Source organism: Vipera berus, assembly GCF_964194415.1.
Source record: "Vipera berus genome assembly, chromosome: 1".
Taxonomy (NCBI): Eukaryota; Metazoa; Chordata; class Lepidosauria; order Squamata; family Viperidae; genus Vipera; species Vipera berus.
Window position 1 is genome coordinate 588,352 of NC_138202.1, and position 14,882 is coordinate 603,233.

General features: G+C 63.2%; 1 protein-coding gene across 3 annotated transcripts; it reads right to left on the minus strand.

Annotated features, from left to right (window-relative positions):
• Positions 1-79: 79 nt before the first annotated feature.
• On the minus strand, positions 80-14,652 carry NR2F6 (nuclear receptor subfamily 2 group F member 6; the record flags this gene model as incomplete). 3 transcript variants are annotated; one of them, XR_014028384.1, is made up of 5 exons in its annotated part: positions 80-125; positions 1,413-1,875; positions 3,835-4,362; positions 6,274-6,368; positions 14,354-14,652. XR_014028384.1 is itself a non-coding variant. In XM_081343000.1 (4 exons), the coding sequence occupies 4 exons, from the start codon at positions 14,650-14,652 to the stop codon at positions 1,601-1,603; spliced, it is 1,197 nt and encodes a 398-aa protein (XP_081199126.1). In that variant the 3' UTR covers positions 80-1,600. The 3 variants fall into 3 exon arrangements, 1 of the variants encoding a protein (XP_081199126.1); XR_014028385.1 differs by having other exon boundaries at positions 1,230-1,875; XM_081343000.1 differs by having other exon boundaries at positions 80-1,875.
• Positions 14,653-14,882: the final 230 nt, after the last annotated feature.

The following is a 14,882-nucleotide window of genomic DNA, read 5'->3' on the forward strand; positions in this document are numbered from 1 at the left end:
CTTCTGGTAGAGCCCACCCCTCTTCTTTTCACTGCTGAGCCCCTCCCTCGTCCAAGCAGGTGAAATAAATCACATCCGATACCCAAATATTTTTATTCCAAGCACAGAACTGGCGCTTCCTTGATCTGGAATTTGGAGAGAAAGAGAGAGAGAGAGAGAGAGAGAAGAAAAGTTTGCATAGATTACAATCGGTACTTTAGACTTCCGAGACCTGAGTTCAAGTCCCACCACTCTCAGCAACTTTTAAGAAAAGCTGGCCCTCGCCTCAGTTTCCTGTCTGTAAAATGGGTTTAATGGCAAATTTCCATCGCACGCTCCTTGAAGAGACCGTCACATACTCACGGAGAGGGGGAAAGCAGATGAGAAAAGAAAGGTGGGGGGGGGATAAAAAGGCCACAAAGTGATCAAACAGATTTTAGCCGAACTGACATCCAGCAAAGGTCACCGGAACACCAGGGTGGGCGAGGAGGGCAGCCACGCGTGGACGGCAAGGGCATGCAGGCCAACATTTGCATAGCATTGTCACAAACGTGGGGGCTGGCACAGCCCGGCTTTTGGGGTGGGGGGAAATTTCCATTGCAGGTTTCGGAAACAGGGAGGCAGAAATTAAAATGCGGGGGGGGAGGCGAGGAAGAGGAGCAGCAAGCCTCACCGGCAGCTTTTCTTCGGGGGGGGGGGTTTCAATTTGCCCAGCAGGCGAGGGCCCGGGGGCACCCGGGAGGGAGGGGCCTCGCTGGGGAAGGCCCCGCCTCTCACTGCAGCCCTCTTGCCCGGGATGTCCCTCGGAGTGGCCCTTGCTCACAGGGGCCCCAAATCCTGCAGTGCGAGGGCCGCAACTCAGCCGATGCCCCCCCCCCGGGCTGCCAAAAGAGATGAATGCCAGGCCTGAGCCAGAAGGGCAGGGAGCCCCCCTCCCCCCCGCATTTGCCCGGGTGCTTCTTCTCCAAGGACGGGAGGGCAATCTTTGAGGGGGTGGCACGAGGGTCCTAGGGGAGGAGTAGCTGCATGAGGAAACCATGCGGGGGGGCGGGCAGGGCCAGCTGGCCAGTCAAAGCTTGAAAGGACGGGCCCCCTCCTTTAGAGGGCCCTTGGAAAAGGGGAGCTGCAAGCCGGCTGCCCCCCTCCCCCCACCAAGGGGGGGTCTTTCAAGCACTCCCAATGTGCCCACCCCTTTGGGGACCCTCCTAGCTCCCCCCTCCGAGGGCAGAAACAAGAGGGGGGGTCCTCACATGGCGGATCCTCTCCAGGCCTCTGGAGAGCTGCCCAGACAGCCGGGGGGGTCCAAAGCCCCCGGACCACCCAGGCCTCCTCCTTCCTCCTCCGGCTACATGTGGCACACAGACGGCTTGCGGGCGACCCGGGCGAAACCGATGCGGCCGTCCAGAAGAGACTTCCAACTCAAGCGGGCCCACCTTGGGTTTCTCTTGGCGTTGATGGGGGTGGGCTTCAGTCTCAGCCGTGGGGGGGGGCTTTCCAGCCTGGCCCCTCCCAAAGGGGTCCCACGAGAGCCAAGCTGCCCCTCCTCCAAAGTCTCGCCCGGCAGGAGGGAGGGAGGGGGGCTGCAAACGGACATCCAGGCTGTCTGTCCAGCTGTCCGGGCTCACTGCCCCGTCCCATAGGGCCAGTTGAAGCTGCTGCCGGACAGCAACATGTCCCGGATGAGGGTCTCAATGGGCGTCTTGCCCACCAGGCGCATGAAGAAGAGCTGCGAGATGAGCGAGGCCGGGACGGCCCGCAGCGCAGGGAGGCGCAGGAGCAGCCGGCCGAAGCGCTGGGGCTGGGAGGGATACTGCGAGCGGACGTACTCCGTCAGCGCCACCTGCGCCTTCTCCTGGAGGCTCTCCACGTGTGCCGAGTCCGAGAGGCCGCAGGCGTCTGGAGGGAGGAGGGAGAAGTGAGTCAGCAGCTGCGGGGGTCCCCACGGCCCCCAGCCCCAATTGCTCCCTCTGCAGCCGGGTCCAGCCTGTAAAACATTTGAGTCCTCGTGGTCCTTTTGCAGAAGGGTGAAGACTCGGGGGTCCCCGGGGCTCTCTGAGCCGGGCCGTTCTCTCGCAGGCGTCTCATGACCCAACTAGGGAACCTCATCAGGGCGAGGAGGAGGAGGAGGAGGGCGGTGGGGTCCTTGGTGCTCTCTGAGCTGGGTGGTTTCCTTGCAGACCTTTCATGACCCAACTAGGTGACATCCTCAGTTCTAGTAAGGAGTAGGGTTTTGTTTATGTAACCCCACTCCTTACCAGCACCGATGGTGTCACCTAGTTGGGTCAGGAAAGGTCTGCAAAGAAACAACCCCGCTGGGGGAGCACCAGGGACCCCGCCTTTGAACCCTGACCTTTAAAGACTCTCCTTTATGGCTTGAATACTCAACCAAGAGATCAGCCTTGATCGAATTTCTGAATCCAGCCAGGGGCTTCTGATTCGACCTGGGCCCCCGCTTGGCCCCACATCACCCCAGGGGGCCGAGCTGGATCAGGCCTGCCTTCCGCGCTGGCATGCCTGGGGATTACCCGCTCAACTTCCTCAATCAAATCCTTTGCCACGGCAGCCCAGAGGCCCTTGCCCACCTGCCTTCCTGGGCGGAGAAGACCAGGGCGGGGGGGGGCACAGGAGGGGGGGGAGGTGCCGGTCACTAAGGGCCAGCTGCCTCTGCCCAGGAGGGTCCCGAGCGGAGCGGCTTGAGGAGAGCCGGTCGCTGCCTGCTCTGTGCCAGCCCCCTGGCTGGCCAGGCAAGGCTGCCCCCGTCACCTCAGCCCCCCAAGGCCTCCGAGGCAGCAGGAAGAGCTTTTAGAAAGGGGAAATCAAGGGGGCCGCATGCAGCCACGGCCGGGCTCCCCCCCCCCCCCGCATGCTGCACCACGCTGGCAAGTGTCTGGCGAGAGAACCAGAATTGGCAGGAGGGCCAAGGAAGGTGCCAGGACAAAGCCAGGAATCCTCCCCAGGGCTGCCCCTGTTGGGGGGGGGGGCTGGAAAAGATGAAAGCCAGAGCGAGGAACCCCCCCCCTCAAACTTTTGCAACCTTCTTGGCGACCAACGGCCTGTGCAGAAACTTCCAGCGCACCACCACCATTTGGCCACCAGGGGTCGATGTTGCACCCACACCCACCGATTTCCCAGAGACAGCAAGGGTCCCATGGGGGAGGGGAGCCCCACAGAAGCCCCCCCCCCCCGCCCAGCCCAGGGGGACTGTCGCTATTTCCCACCAAGCTTCAGCTGAACCAAAATGCAGACTCTGTGACGGTCCTAAGTTGAGGACTATCAGTGCTGACCTGCCCCAAAGTGTGGCGGGGAGCAGCTGATTCATTGCATGCTGAATCCATGCAGGGGCCGAATATCCCGGCTTCCTGGTGCCGGGTCAAATTACCTTGCAGATAGTCCTCAATTTACAACGTTTCATTTAGTGACCGTTCAAAGTTACAACGGGACTGAAAAAAGTGCCTCATGAACGTTGTTCACGCTTGCGACCGTTGCAGCCTCCCCATGGTTGCGGGTGATCAGAATCCAGATGCTTGGCCACCGGCTCGTATTTATGACGGTCGCAGCGTCCCAGGGTGTCCCGCGATCCCCTTTTGTGACTCTCTGACCAGCAACGTCCAGGGGAGAAGCCGGATTCAAAAAGGTCACAAAATGGGGCAAAACCCACTTAGCGACCGTCTCGCGTAGCCCCAGAAATTCTGGGATGGATGGCAGTCGTTAAGAGGTGGATGGCCTGTGCTTGGAGAGCGTGGAGCCTGGCAAGGAGGGCGAGCCTCTCTTTCTCTCTCACCCACCCCCAGAGATGCCCCCCGCCCCTTCCGCCCCGATGCCCACCCGGGAAGGGGGTCCGGGGGGGGGGCTGACCTGGGCTGAAGAGGGCGATGGCCTTGAGGCAGCTGAACTCGGCCGAGTCCACCTGTAGCCGGCTGAGCTTCTCCACCTGGTCCTGGAAGATGCGGATCTGGTCCATGAAGGAGACCACGCGCTCGGCCGACATGGGGGCGGCGTGGAAGCCGGCGGCGGCCAGCAGGGGCGCCATGTGGAGGGGCAGGGCGGACTGGGCAGCGTTGAGCACGAACAGCTCGCTCCAGCTGAGGCGCAGCAGGGCCACCTGGTCCGAGACGGGCAGCTCCGGGAAAAAGGGGATGTTGCGCGCCCACTCCACCGTGCTGAAGAGCAGCCTGGCGGCCAGTTCGCAGATGTTGTCGATGCCCATCACGCTGCCCTGCTGCTGGGCGTACTGGGAGCTGAGGCGGGCGCTAGGGTAGGGCTCGGCCCGCAGCAGCTGCGAGATCAGCTCGGAGACCGGCTGTCCGTTGTAGTAGTCGCCGCTCTGCGCCGCGTTGGGGCTGGCGCTGGCGTGACTGGGCGGGATCCGGCCCCTCTGGACGGCTGGGCAGGCAGGGAGGGAAGGGGGGCAGGTCAACATCGGAGGGGCAGCACAGAAACACACACACGCACACCCCTACACACACACCCCTGGCAGGCTGGGAACGTGCCCCTCGGCCCCGATTTGGCCCGGCGTGGAGAGGGCCTGTGCCCGCCTGCCCGGGAAAGGCGCCACCTGGCCTCCTTCCCCCCCTCTGGCCTGGTTTTCCCAGCTGTGACCTCTGGCCCAGCTGGGTCACGTGAGTCCCTCCCCGCCCCAGCCCTGCCGGGCCCTCCTGGCAGGCCTGCTCAACCGGTCCCTGGCAGAGCCTCTCTCCGAACGAGGCCCCAGGCGCCGCCACCCCCCTGCCCCCCCTCCCTCGGCTTCTCCTCAGCAGCCGGCCCTCCCAGGTGAACTGCTCCTGAACAAGGGGGCTCTACGAGGGGGGGAGCTCGCCCTCCCGTCTGGCTCAGGCTTGGAATGGCCTTCTGCAGCCGGGCGCCCCCAGGGTGGGAGGGCTGGGGGCAAACCTGGGCCAGCCACGAAGGTCCTGCCCGGTCAACCGCTTGCCTTTCCTAGTTCAATTCCAAACCCAGGGCCCCAAAGCATCTCTTGGGGGGGCACGCTTTCCTCCTGCCCCCCCACCCTGAGCCCCATCCAATCACTCATGAAGGGTTGCCCCCCCAGCAGTGGTGGGAGGGGAGGGTGTCAGCCTGTAGACATCCCCCCCCCTTGGCCTTCACCACCGTGGTGAGCAGCATGGCTCTTCCACAGCTTTGCAAATGTATTTTTCCCCCAGATAATTTATACAGCCACGTACTGGAGGGGGGGGAGGCTAAAGCCTGGCATCTCATGTCGGGGGGGCCTTTTGCCTCTCTCCAAACTCTCTTCCGTTCATTCCCACATCTGCCCGTCATTTTTTTCCGTTTGGATACACACCAAAGCCCAGTGCAGGATTCAGAGTCTTTTCCTGCATCCTCCGGTCTCAAACTGGGGGGGGGGAGAGAATGCTGAATTTCAGGCAGAGGGCAGCCTCCCCCCCCCTGCTCCCCAAGACCTGGGGTGGAGGGCACTGCAATTTGGGTCTGGTGCCAGGGGCGGGGGGGAGGGCACAGGGAAAGGGGCAGCTTCTGGGTTTCTTCTGCCCCCCCTGAGCCTGATCCATCGGGGGGGGGGGAGTGAAGGTCCGTGGCCCCCAGGGTGACCGCAGCAGAGGCCCAGCTGGGCGAGGGCACAGTGCCCGGGCACCAACGCTCCCTTGGCGTGGGACAGCTGATCTGGCAACCGCTCTCTTCCAGCAAGGGGGGGGGCTCCTCTGTTCCCCCCCCCCAGGAGAGGCTGCCTGGGAACCTCTCAGCCAGTCTGACTTCATTCCGGGGGGGGGCTGTGAGGGAGCGGGAGGCCTGCCCCAGCTTGTCCCGGGAGCAAAGGACGGAGGGCCCTGCCCAGTTGGCGCCATCTCCTCTTGCACTCCGCGGCCAGGTGCGCCTGTGCGGTATTGGGGTGGGGGTGGGGATGTTATGAGGGGGGATGTTCAGCTGGGCAGGGAGCCAAGTATGGACACACACACACACACACACACACACACAGATTCCTCCCTGGGCTGGAGAACCAGAAAGTGCAAAGGGCTGGAAGTCCAATCAGTGCCCGGGACCCCCTCCCCACTTTACGGCAGCTCTGCTGAGACCCAGGGGAGCTCCCCCAAGAGGCAGAGACTGGAACTGCAGCCTCACTAGAGAGTCCCTCCGGGGAGGAGATGGGGGGGGGTGTCTCCAGCGCCCAGCATGGCTCTGCCTGGCCCCAGACGGCCTTTGGCCCCCATCCCCCTCCAGGATCCTCCCTCTGGCTGTGGATCCCTGGGAGCAGCCGGTCCCCCCATCCACGCTTACATCTGAGCCCTCAGAGCCGCCCCCCCCCCCCCCGACCGGACTCACCTTCCTTCCTCATGCCGACACGGAAGCACTTCTTCAGCCGGCAATATTGGCATTGGTTGCGGTGGTGCTGGTCGATCTGGCAGTCCCGGTTGGACCTGGGAGGGGAGAGAAGCGAAGCGGCTTCAACACACCTGGATAAGGAGCGAAGGCCCTCCAGAAAGCACGGAGGGCCCCCCCCCAAGGAGGAGAAGCCCCCTGGGACTCAGGGGGGGCTGGCTGTCAGTGAGGGCAATCAGCCAGTGGAACAGCCTGCCACCAGAAGTCGTGGGTGCTCCATCCCTGGAGACTTTTAAGAAGAGACCCGACAGGCACCTGTCTGAAATGGTGTAAGACCTCCTGCTTGAGCGGGGGGGGGGGGGGGGTGGACTGGAAGACCTCCAAGGGCCCTTCCAGCTCTGTAATTCTGTTCATACCCGAACACAGCAAACCGTGTGGACGGAGGGCAGGAATGGAAGGATGGAGGGAGGGAGGGGAAGGGAGGGAGGGAGGGCAGAGAAGAAGGGAGGGAGGGAGGGAGGGAGGAAAGGGAGGGAGGGAGGGAGGGACAGACCCCCCCCCCAAACACTCACATTTCCTCCAGGGAGCTGCTTAGACCAGAGATCCACCCTGGGCAACTTTAAGACTTGTGGACTTCAACTCCCAGAATTCCCCAGCGAGCGCAGTCAGTATCCGGCTTCCTCTGCCCCCTCCCCCTTCTCCCCCTGCTGGCCGGGCCTTGGGGGAAGGGCAGCTGGGCCTCCACCGTCCTGCGTCTCCCCCAAAGCCCTCAAAAGGGGCCGCAAGGCCCCCAATCTCTGGCCGGAGACGGGCCTGGACCCCAGGGGGGCCGATTCAGGCAGGGGGGCTGGGAGCAGGCCGGGCCGCTGAGCCAGGCCGAGCAGGCTTTGGGCAGGGGATACCTAGAGAGCATCCAGCTGGATGGACCTTCGGCCAGTCAATGCCGGGAAAGGTCCGGAGCAGCTGCAGCCTGGCTCTCCCCCCAAATCCCATCGCTGGGGATGCCTGGTGGTCAGCTGAGGGACTACAAGGCCCATCGCTGGGGGAGAAAGAGAGGCATGCACTTCCTCCCTCTAAGGAAGCCTGTCTGGAGCGGGGAAGGGGGAGCAGCGGGGGGGGGTCGCCCCCCCAGGGTCCACTTCTCATTGCCCGGCCCCCAAGGGTGGGAAGGGGCCCGGCCAGCTGACCCCTCTGCTTGGGGGGTGGGGGGGGCAAAGAGGGAAGGGCGGCCCAAGAGGAACAAAGCCGGGCAGTCACTCCTGTTTGCAATCAAGAGGAGACCCTGACTGCTGGGGGGACGGGTGCGGGGGGGGGGGGTTAGGATCTGTCTTGAGATGCCCCTCCCCAACTGGTGACCCCCCTGCTGCAGGCCAGAAGCAAAGCCTCCCCCCCAAGGCCCACATGAGCAAAGAGGAATTCCAGCAATTTCCTCCCTTTGACCCGCAGGAGCAGTGGGGGAAGGGCTGTGGGGCAGGAGGAGCTGGGCGGGGAAGGGGCCTCCTCCAGCTGTGTGTGTGTGTGTGTGTGTGCCTCTGCCCCACACCTCCCCCCCCCACATGCAAAGTTTGTTTGAGGGCCAGGCTGTGGGGTTGCTGCCACTGCTGACCCCGGGCAAACCCTCCGCCTGCCCCCCCCCCCAAGAGGGGCAACCGAGGACAGGCGTCCTTCCCCTCCCTTTGGGCTGGCAGGCAGGGAGAGACACCGGCTCAGTCCCCACCCAGACCCCCACTGAGGCCTTCTCCCCATATTCCCCTATGCAAAGCTGGCCTTTGCCCCCTCCCCTCTTCTGAGGGACCCCAGGAACCCACCCCTCCCTTTCTCCCTTGTGGCAGATCAACCCAGGCCAGTGAGGGAGGGGCTCCTGAGGGGGGCTGCAATGCTGACCCACAGGGGAGGTGCTAGCTGGGGGGCAAGACCAGCACCAGAAGAGAAACACACACACACACACACACACACACACACACACACACACACACACACACACACACAAATATACACACACACACACCCTTGGACCACCAAGGGACCGGCAGACCAAAAAGCCAGGGGAGGGGCTTCCTAAAAGAAAGCCCACAATGGGGAGGGGGGGTGCGGCTCCACATCACAGGGCCGGCTCCAGCCCCACCTGAACCCTTAAACCCCCCCCCCCAGCCTGCAGCCAGCACTGGCAAGCAAACAAGGCGACCCCCAGCCCCCCCCCCCTTACAGCTAATCCCCTGCCTGGCATTGATGCATCACAACTGTCCCCCCCAGAAGGCACTTTTCCTGCCCCTCCCTCTGGGCAGCTGCATCCTTCCTGGCCTCTCCTTGCACCCTGGAAGGCCTAGCAAGGCCTGGGCGGGCAGAGCACCAGGGGCTTCGGAGTTTCAGGATGCTGACCCAGCACCTGCACATGTCTCTCTCCCCCACACATTTGGATAACTCCCGGAGCTTTGGAAAGCAGGGCGGGAGGACCTGTGTGGGCCCTGCTGCAAGAGAGAGGGGGGGAGGATACAGCCCCCCCCCACAGGCACCTCTGCCTGAGACCCCCAAGAGGGATTTGCAGCAGACAATTGCCAGAACCAGCCGGGGTCGTCCCAGAATGTCCCGTTCAGTTCTCACATCATTTTAAAAAGGAGAATCTTGAACTCAGGTCCAAGGGGAAGAGTAATTGCTTGGTCAATGAATCCAGAGAGGAGGGAGGGAGGCTGACCGACTCACATTTACGACTGTCGCAGCGTCCCGGGGTCACGTGATCCCCCTTTTGAGACCTTCCGGCGAGCAAAGTCATTGGGTAAAACCAGATTCACTTAACAACCACGTTCCTAACATAACAACTGCAGTGATTCACTTAACAACGGGAGCAAAAAAGGTCGTAAAATGGGGCAATGCTCACTCAATGACTCCCGCTGAGCCATATAAACCCGGGGCTCAGCTGTGGCCGTAAGTGGAGAACTGCCTGTGTTCCCACGCCTCACCACCCACCCCCATCGGGAACTGGATGCAGGGGGGGGGTTGGGCCTCCTGTGGGGGTCTGTCTCCCTCAAAGACCCCCCCAGAGGTTCCCCTCTGTGGAAGGCAAAATAAAGGGGGCTCAGAGAACCGGACTGGGGGGGCCAATGAGCTGAGCGGCCTGAGAGGGGGGCTGCCAGGGGGGGGTTGCCCCTCCTTCCTCCGCGTGGGGCTAATGAGCTCATTAGGGCAGCCAATTAAACGCCCAGCTGGCCGGCCAAAATGGCTTTCAAATAGGCAAAGCAGCCCAGCCCAGACCCTCCGCGCCAGGCGGCCCCTGCTGTGCAGCAGAAAAGCTGCTAAGCCTGCTTGGGCTGGAAAAGGTAACAAGGGCCCCCCTCCCCTGGTTTTCTTTGGGGGGGCAGGTGGGGGGGCTGGGGGCACGGAGGGCGAGGAATGAGCCACCCGGCAAAGGGAAAAGGCTGGAAAAGCTTGGCTGCCATCCAGCGCATGCGGGCCAAGGAGAAGGTCGCCGCAGTTGGGGGGGGGGGGTGACCGGCTTTGCTGGTAAAGCACTTGTGAAAGTCATAACATTTAAAGCAAGGAGGGAGAGGGAGGGAGGGGGAGGGAGGGGGAGAGAGAGAGAGATGCTTTTGCTAAATTAAGGGGGGGGGAGAGAAGCAACCTTGGGGTCAGTAGGAAAAATGGCATTTTGGAGCCACTGCGGAGGAGAGCCGGGCGTGGTCTGCTCCCCCGGCCGGGCCTGCCTGCCTTGTGCCCTTAAATGGGGACTCCCCCAGGGGGCTTTTGGCCAACAGTCGCCTGACTTGGGGGCCGTGCCCATCACAGGGGGGGGGAGATGGTGTAGAGGGCCGGGCAAGTTAACCCTTTGGGTGCTGGTTTTTCTGGCACTCAAAAGTCTCTTTTCAGTGGCCGGGTGGAGGGACAAAGTGAAACAGCATCACACACACCCCTGCCCACTCTTGAGCTCAGCAGATCCCTGCACTGCCCAAAGACCCCCTCCCCAAAAGGGGAACCCCCCAGGAGGCGGCATTCATTGGGGCCCTGCAAGCCGTTCTCTGTGCTGGCACCCAAGTGCCAACGTGGCCCAGGGATGCCTGGATATCTTCGGGGCTCCGGGACGTCCCTGGCCTTGCAAGCGGGGCTGCCCTCCCCCTGACCCACAGGGGGGCTGGATGTGCAGAGCTCCCCCTGGCAGGAAGGACATGGGGGGGGGGGCGCTGTGACCCTGACCCAGACTGGCTTCCGTGCGTTCTTGGGAGCAGAGCCAGGCTGGCACCCTCTCCAGCCTGTTCAATTTCTGAACCAGGCACCCTTCCTCAGAGTGTCACGTATGTTCCCAGGCATGTTTTATTCAATGGAATGAACATCCCCAAGTATAACATATGTCGTACGTGCACAGCTTATAACTGTTCATTTAGTGACCATTCAAAGTTACAACGGCATTGGTAAAAGAGACTCGTGACCGTAATTCACACGACCGTTGCAGCATTTCCGCACGGTCACGTGATCGAAATCCAGACGCTGGGCAACTGACTCGGGTTTACAACTCGCAGCATCCCGGGGTCGTGGGATCCCCTTTGGCGACCTTCTGAGAAGCAAAGCCCGTGGAGGAAGCCAGCTTCGCTTAACAACTGGGCGACTCATTTAACAACTGCAGTCATTCGCTGATCAAACCGTGGCCTGAAAAGTCACTTGACGAATTTCTTGCTTAACAACAGACACTGTGGTCGTACGTTGAGGACAGGCTGTATTCTTCTTTCGTCCCCAGAAAAGATTTGAATAAAATGCAAATCAAAGCCCACCATTAAACCTTCTTTGTCCAGTAAAAAAAAAACCACCCCCTAAACCAGGGTTAGGAAACCTTGGCTCTTTTACGCTTGTGGACTTCAACTCCCAGAATTCCTCAGCCAACACAGCTGGCTCAGGAATTCTGGGAGTTGAAGTCCACGAGTCATAAAAGGGCCAAGGTTACCTACCCCTGCCCTAAACGTACGGGAAAGGCCACTTCCGCGGGGCGGAGGGGGGGGGTCTGCAAAGGGCTCCTCTGGCTGAGCTTTTATTGATCAGGCAGGTAGGGACCCCCCTGCCCCCCTCCCTGACTGGGCAAATGCCCAAACCAGGCCGAGACGCCCAAGCACCCCACTAGGATGCATCCGTAATTCGCAAAGGGGGAACTGGAGACGCCTCTGTTTTAAGAAACTAACAACACACCACCTAACTTCACACATACACACCTTGTGATTCATCCACAGGCTGGGAGGACGGCTGAAAGTCCCACTTGGCTGCAAGAGTCGCCAAATGGATGGGGAAAGCCAACTCCCTCCCACCCCTGCTGCCCCCCCCCAAAAGACCCATGCCTGGACGGATCTGGCAAAAAGTCAGCCGCCCCATTTGGGACTTTGGCTGATGCTCTTTTACAGCCTTTGGGGAGGGAAGAAGCCCGAAGCACCCCCTGGGACCTCCCTTTCCCACCTAAGCAGCCCCCCTCCCCGTTTCCATCTGGGGGGGTGTGAATTTTTCCTGAAAATGAGATGCACAAGATGCTGGCTTGCTTGGGAAGCCCAGCCTGCATGGCACTCAGATAGGATACCAGAGGGAGCAACTCAGAGAAGCACAGAGGTGCCCCCCCAGTTCTTGGAAGTCTCATCCTTCTGCAATGCCCCCCCCAAGGGTGTGGGGGAGGGAAGATGTTCTTCTGCATCCCTTTTTCTCCAAACGCCCCCTGCCTTCCCCAGGCACGGCTTCGGCCAAAGGGACGCTTGGCAACCTGGGAATCAGCCTGGATGCTGCCCGCTGGTGACCCCCAGACTGGGCAGGAGGCAGAGAAGGCTGGCAGATTTTGGGGGGGCCAAGCCTGTCGCTCTGACCAAGCAGGTCCCCCACAGGCCCCCAGGAGGCAAAAGAGGGGTGAGAGGGGGGTGGGGGCCGCTAGCAGGCAAGGGGCATCCCTGCCCTAAAAACAGCCCAGGTGGAGAAATGTGCTGGGGGGGGGCATAAGCGTCCACGAGGAAAGCCGCCAAGCTGAGAGGCCTCTGGGGAACCTGGAGGCCATTCTTGCTCCCCCTCCTTCCTGGGGCCCTGATCCGCCCCCCAGGAGGAAAGCAGGCCAGGCCCCCAGGAGACTGACTGGGCCTCAGCAGAGGGGCCTCGAGTGGCCAGAAAGTGGGGGAGGGGGCAGCCAAGAGAAGGGCAAAGCTGTAGCACGCCTGGGAAGGCCAGGCAGACAGAGCAACCATTCAGGCTGATCCCTGCCTCATGAGGACTAGCATCTTACAGAGTCAGAGAAGGGCAGCTGCCTAGCGGAGGCAGAGAGTCTGGGGATCCTGAGGCGGTCTGCCCCACATCGCAGGAGGCAAGAGGGGCTCTGGAGGGGCAGGGGCAAGGCAGAGGCACAGAGGGTATTCAAGGGCTGAGAGCCCCCACCGGCAGACCAAATTCCCTCCTCACTATCTCATATAACCCACTCGTGACACCAATCTGACCAGGTGGGTCAGGGGCCCCTCCCTGTGGCAAGACGGTAGGGCAGGCCGGGCCCCTGGCCCTGATGCCGAGAAAGGCCCTTCCAGGCACGGGTCTCCTGCTGGTTCACACAAAGGTCCAACACATCACAGGCCTGGGCAAGAGATTGTGTGTGTGTGAGGGCTCCCTGCTGACCACTGGGGCATCTGAATTTGGTCCTCAGCATCTCCAAGTAGGGAAAGTCCCATCTTTCTTGGTGCAGAATTTTTATACAACTACTTTTGAGGCTGCTTCTCCCTTGAGACTCACACCATGAGGTCTGGAAACTTGCTAGGAGATAGACAGTCATTGCCAATGCAGTGGCAATCAGCTCCCAGAAATCTATCTGGTCTTGGCCATGCCAACTCTTCAGTTAGGGAGCACGAAAGAGCCATTGGGGAAGAAAAGAAGAAAACAGGTTCCCTTGCATAATGAGAACTAGCGCCTTAGGTTCACCAGAAGAGTTTGATCCGCAATTACACCATAGGAAAGGGTCTCAGAAACTTCTAAGGACCACAGCTTTGGGGAAGGGGTCTCTTTTTGGTGATCCCGGGCAGGAGAACAGGCCAGGCCAGGCAGGGGTGTGTACGTGATGTCTCTACCTGGCCCCGTAAGTCCAGAACCCCAGCACCAGAAGGGATCCCCACTCGCCTCTCCATCTCGTCTCTAAGACGAAACATTTCCCCAGCCCTGGGGGGGGGGGGTCAGGAGCAGATTGAGGAGGGAGATCCCAACTGAGAATCCTCCCACCTCCCCAGGAATCCTTGGGGGGGGGGCTGGGAGACCAACGTGGCCCAATTTTGACCATCTAAAACAAAAGCTCCTGAACTGCTCCACTGGCTGCTCCCCAAAACCGCAGCTCCTTCCTGCCGGCCAGAGGCCTGCCCCACTCAAAGCCCCACAGCCGGGATGGAGCCCAGCGCCCCTGGCCTCGCCTGCCCCACAGCTGGGCCACTCGTCCCTGCTCCCCCCACAGAAGGCACCGTGGGCCAGCCAGCCCCATCCCCACCGCGTCCAGCCGCGCGGGGCACCAGGTAGGCACGGCCCTGGGCCGGTAGGGAGGCAGCCCCCCCCCGTGCAACCTGCGGCACCAGCAGCCCCCCGCAGCCCCACGTGGCCCAGACGGGCAGCAGGTGCGGGCGGAGGAAGCACCTGCGGCTGCGGGCAGAGCCGACCCAGCGCCGGGGGGCGGGGCGGAGGGGGGGGTCCCGGGGTCCGTTTGCGCCGGGCGGCCCACCCCGGAGCCTCCGCGGCGCATTGCCGCCACCGCCGGCGAAGCCCTCCGGGCATCCCCCGTTGAGCACCGGAGGTCCCTAAGAGGGCCCCCCCGCCGCCCCCCCGAGGAGGGGCTGATCCGCCGGCGCAACTCCCGCAGCAGCCCAGCAAACGGAGGCGGCCGCCCCCTCCCTCCCCCCCCCGTGCCCCTTGACCGGCCCTCCGCCGCCGCCGCCGGCCAGACCGCCCGGGCGGGGAGGGGGGTTTTTCCCGGCCCCGCGGCCGCCGCAGAGGCCGCCCCCCGAGTCCGCCCGGCGGCCTTCCTTCCCCGCGGCGCGGCCTGGCCGAGGGCGGCGGGCGGGCGGGCAGGCCGGGGACCCCCTCCCGCCGCCCCCCCGCCGCCCCCCCCGCGCACCTGCAGGTGTAGCTGAGGTTGCGGCGGATGCTGCGCTTGAAGAAGCTCTTGCAGCCCTCGCAGGTGGCCACGCCGTAGTGCTTCCCGCTCGACTTGTCCCCGCAGACCACGCAGTCCACGGGCGCCGCCCCCGCCTTCTCCTCCTCGCCGCCCCCGCCGCCGCCCCCGCGCTCCGGGTCGCCGGGCGGGGAGGCCGAGCCGTCGTCGGAGGGCCGCGCGTAGCCCTTGGCCAGGCCGTTGCTCTCGCCGCCGCCGCCGCCGCCCGCCGCCTCGCCCCAGCCCCCGGTCACCATGGCCATAGCGGCCGGGGCGCGGGCGGGGCGGGCGGCGCGGGGCCGGGCGGGCTCCGGCGGGGGCGGGCGAGGGGGCCGCGGCCGGGGCGGCGAGCCAAAGTTCCGCCGGGCGGGCTGGGGGCGGCGGGCGGGCGGGCTCGGGCCCTCCTGGGGTCGGCCGGGCGGCGGGCGAGCCCCGGCGCCGGCCCCGCCGCTTCCCCCGCCGACGGCCGGCCGAGCGGGGCGCCTCCTAGCAG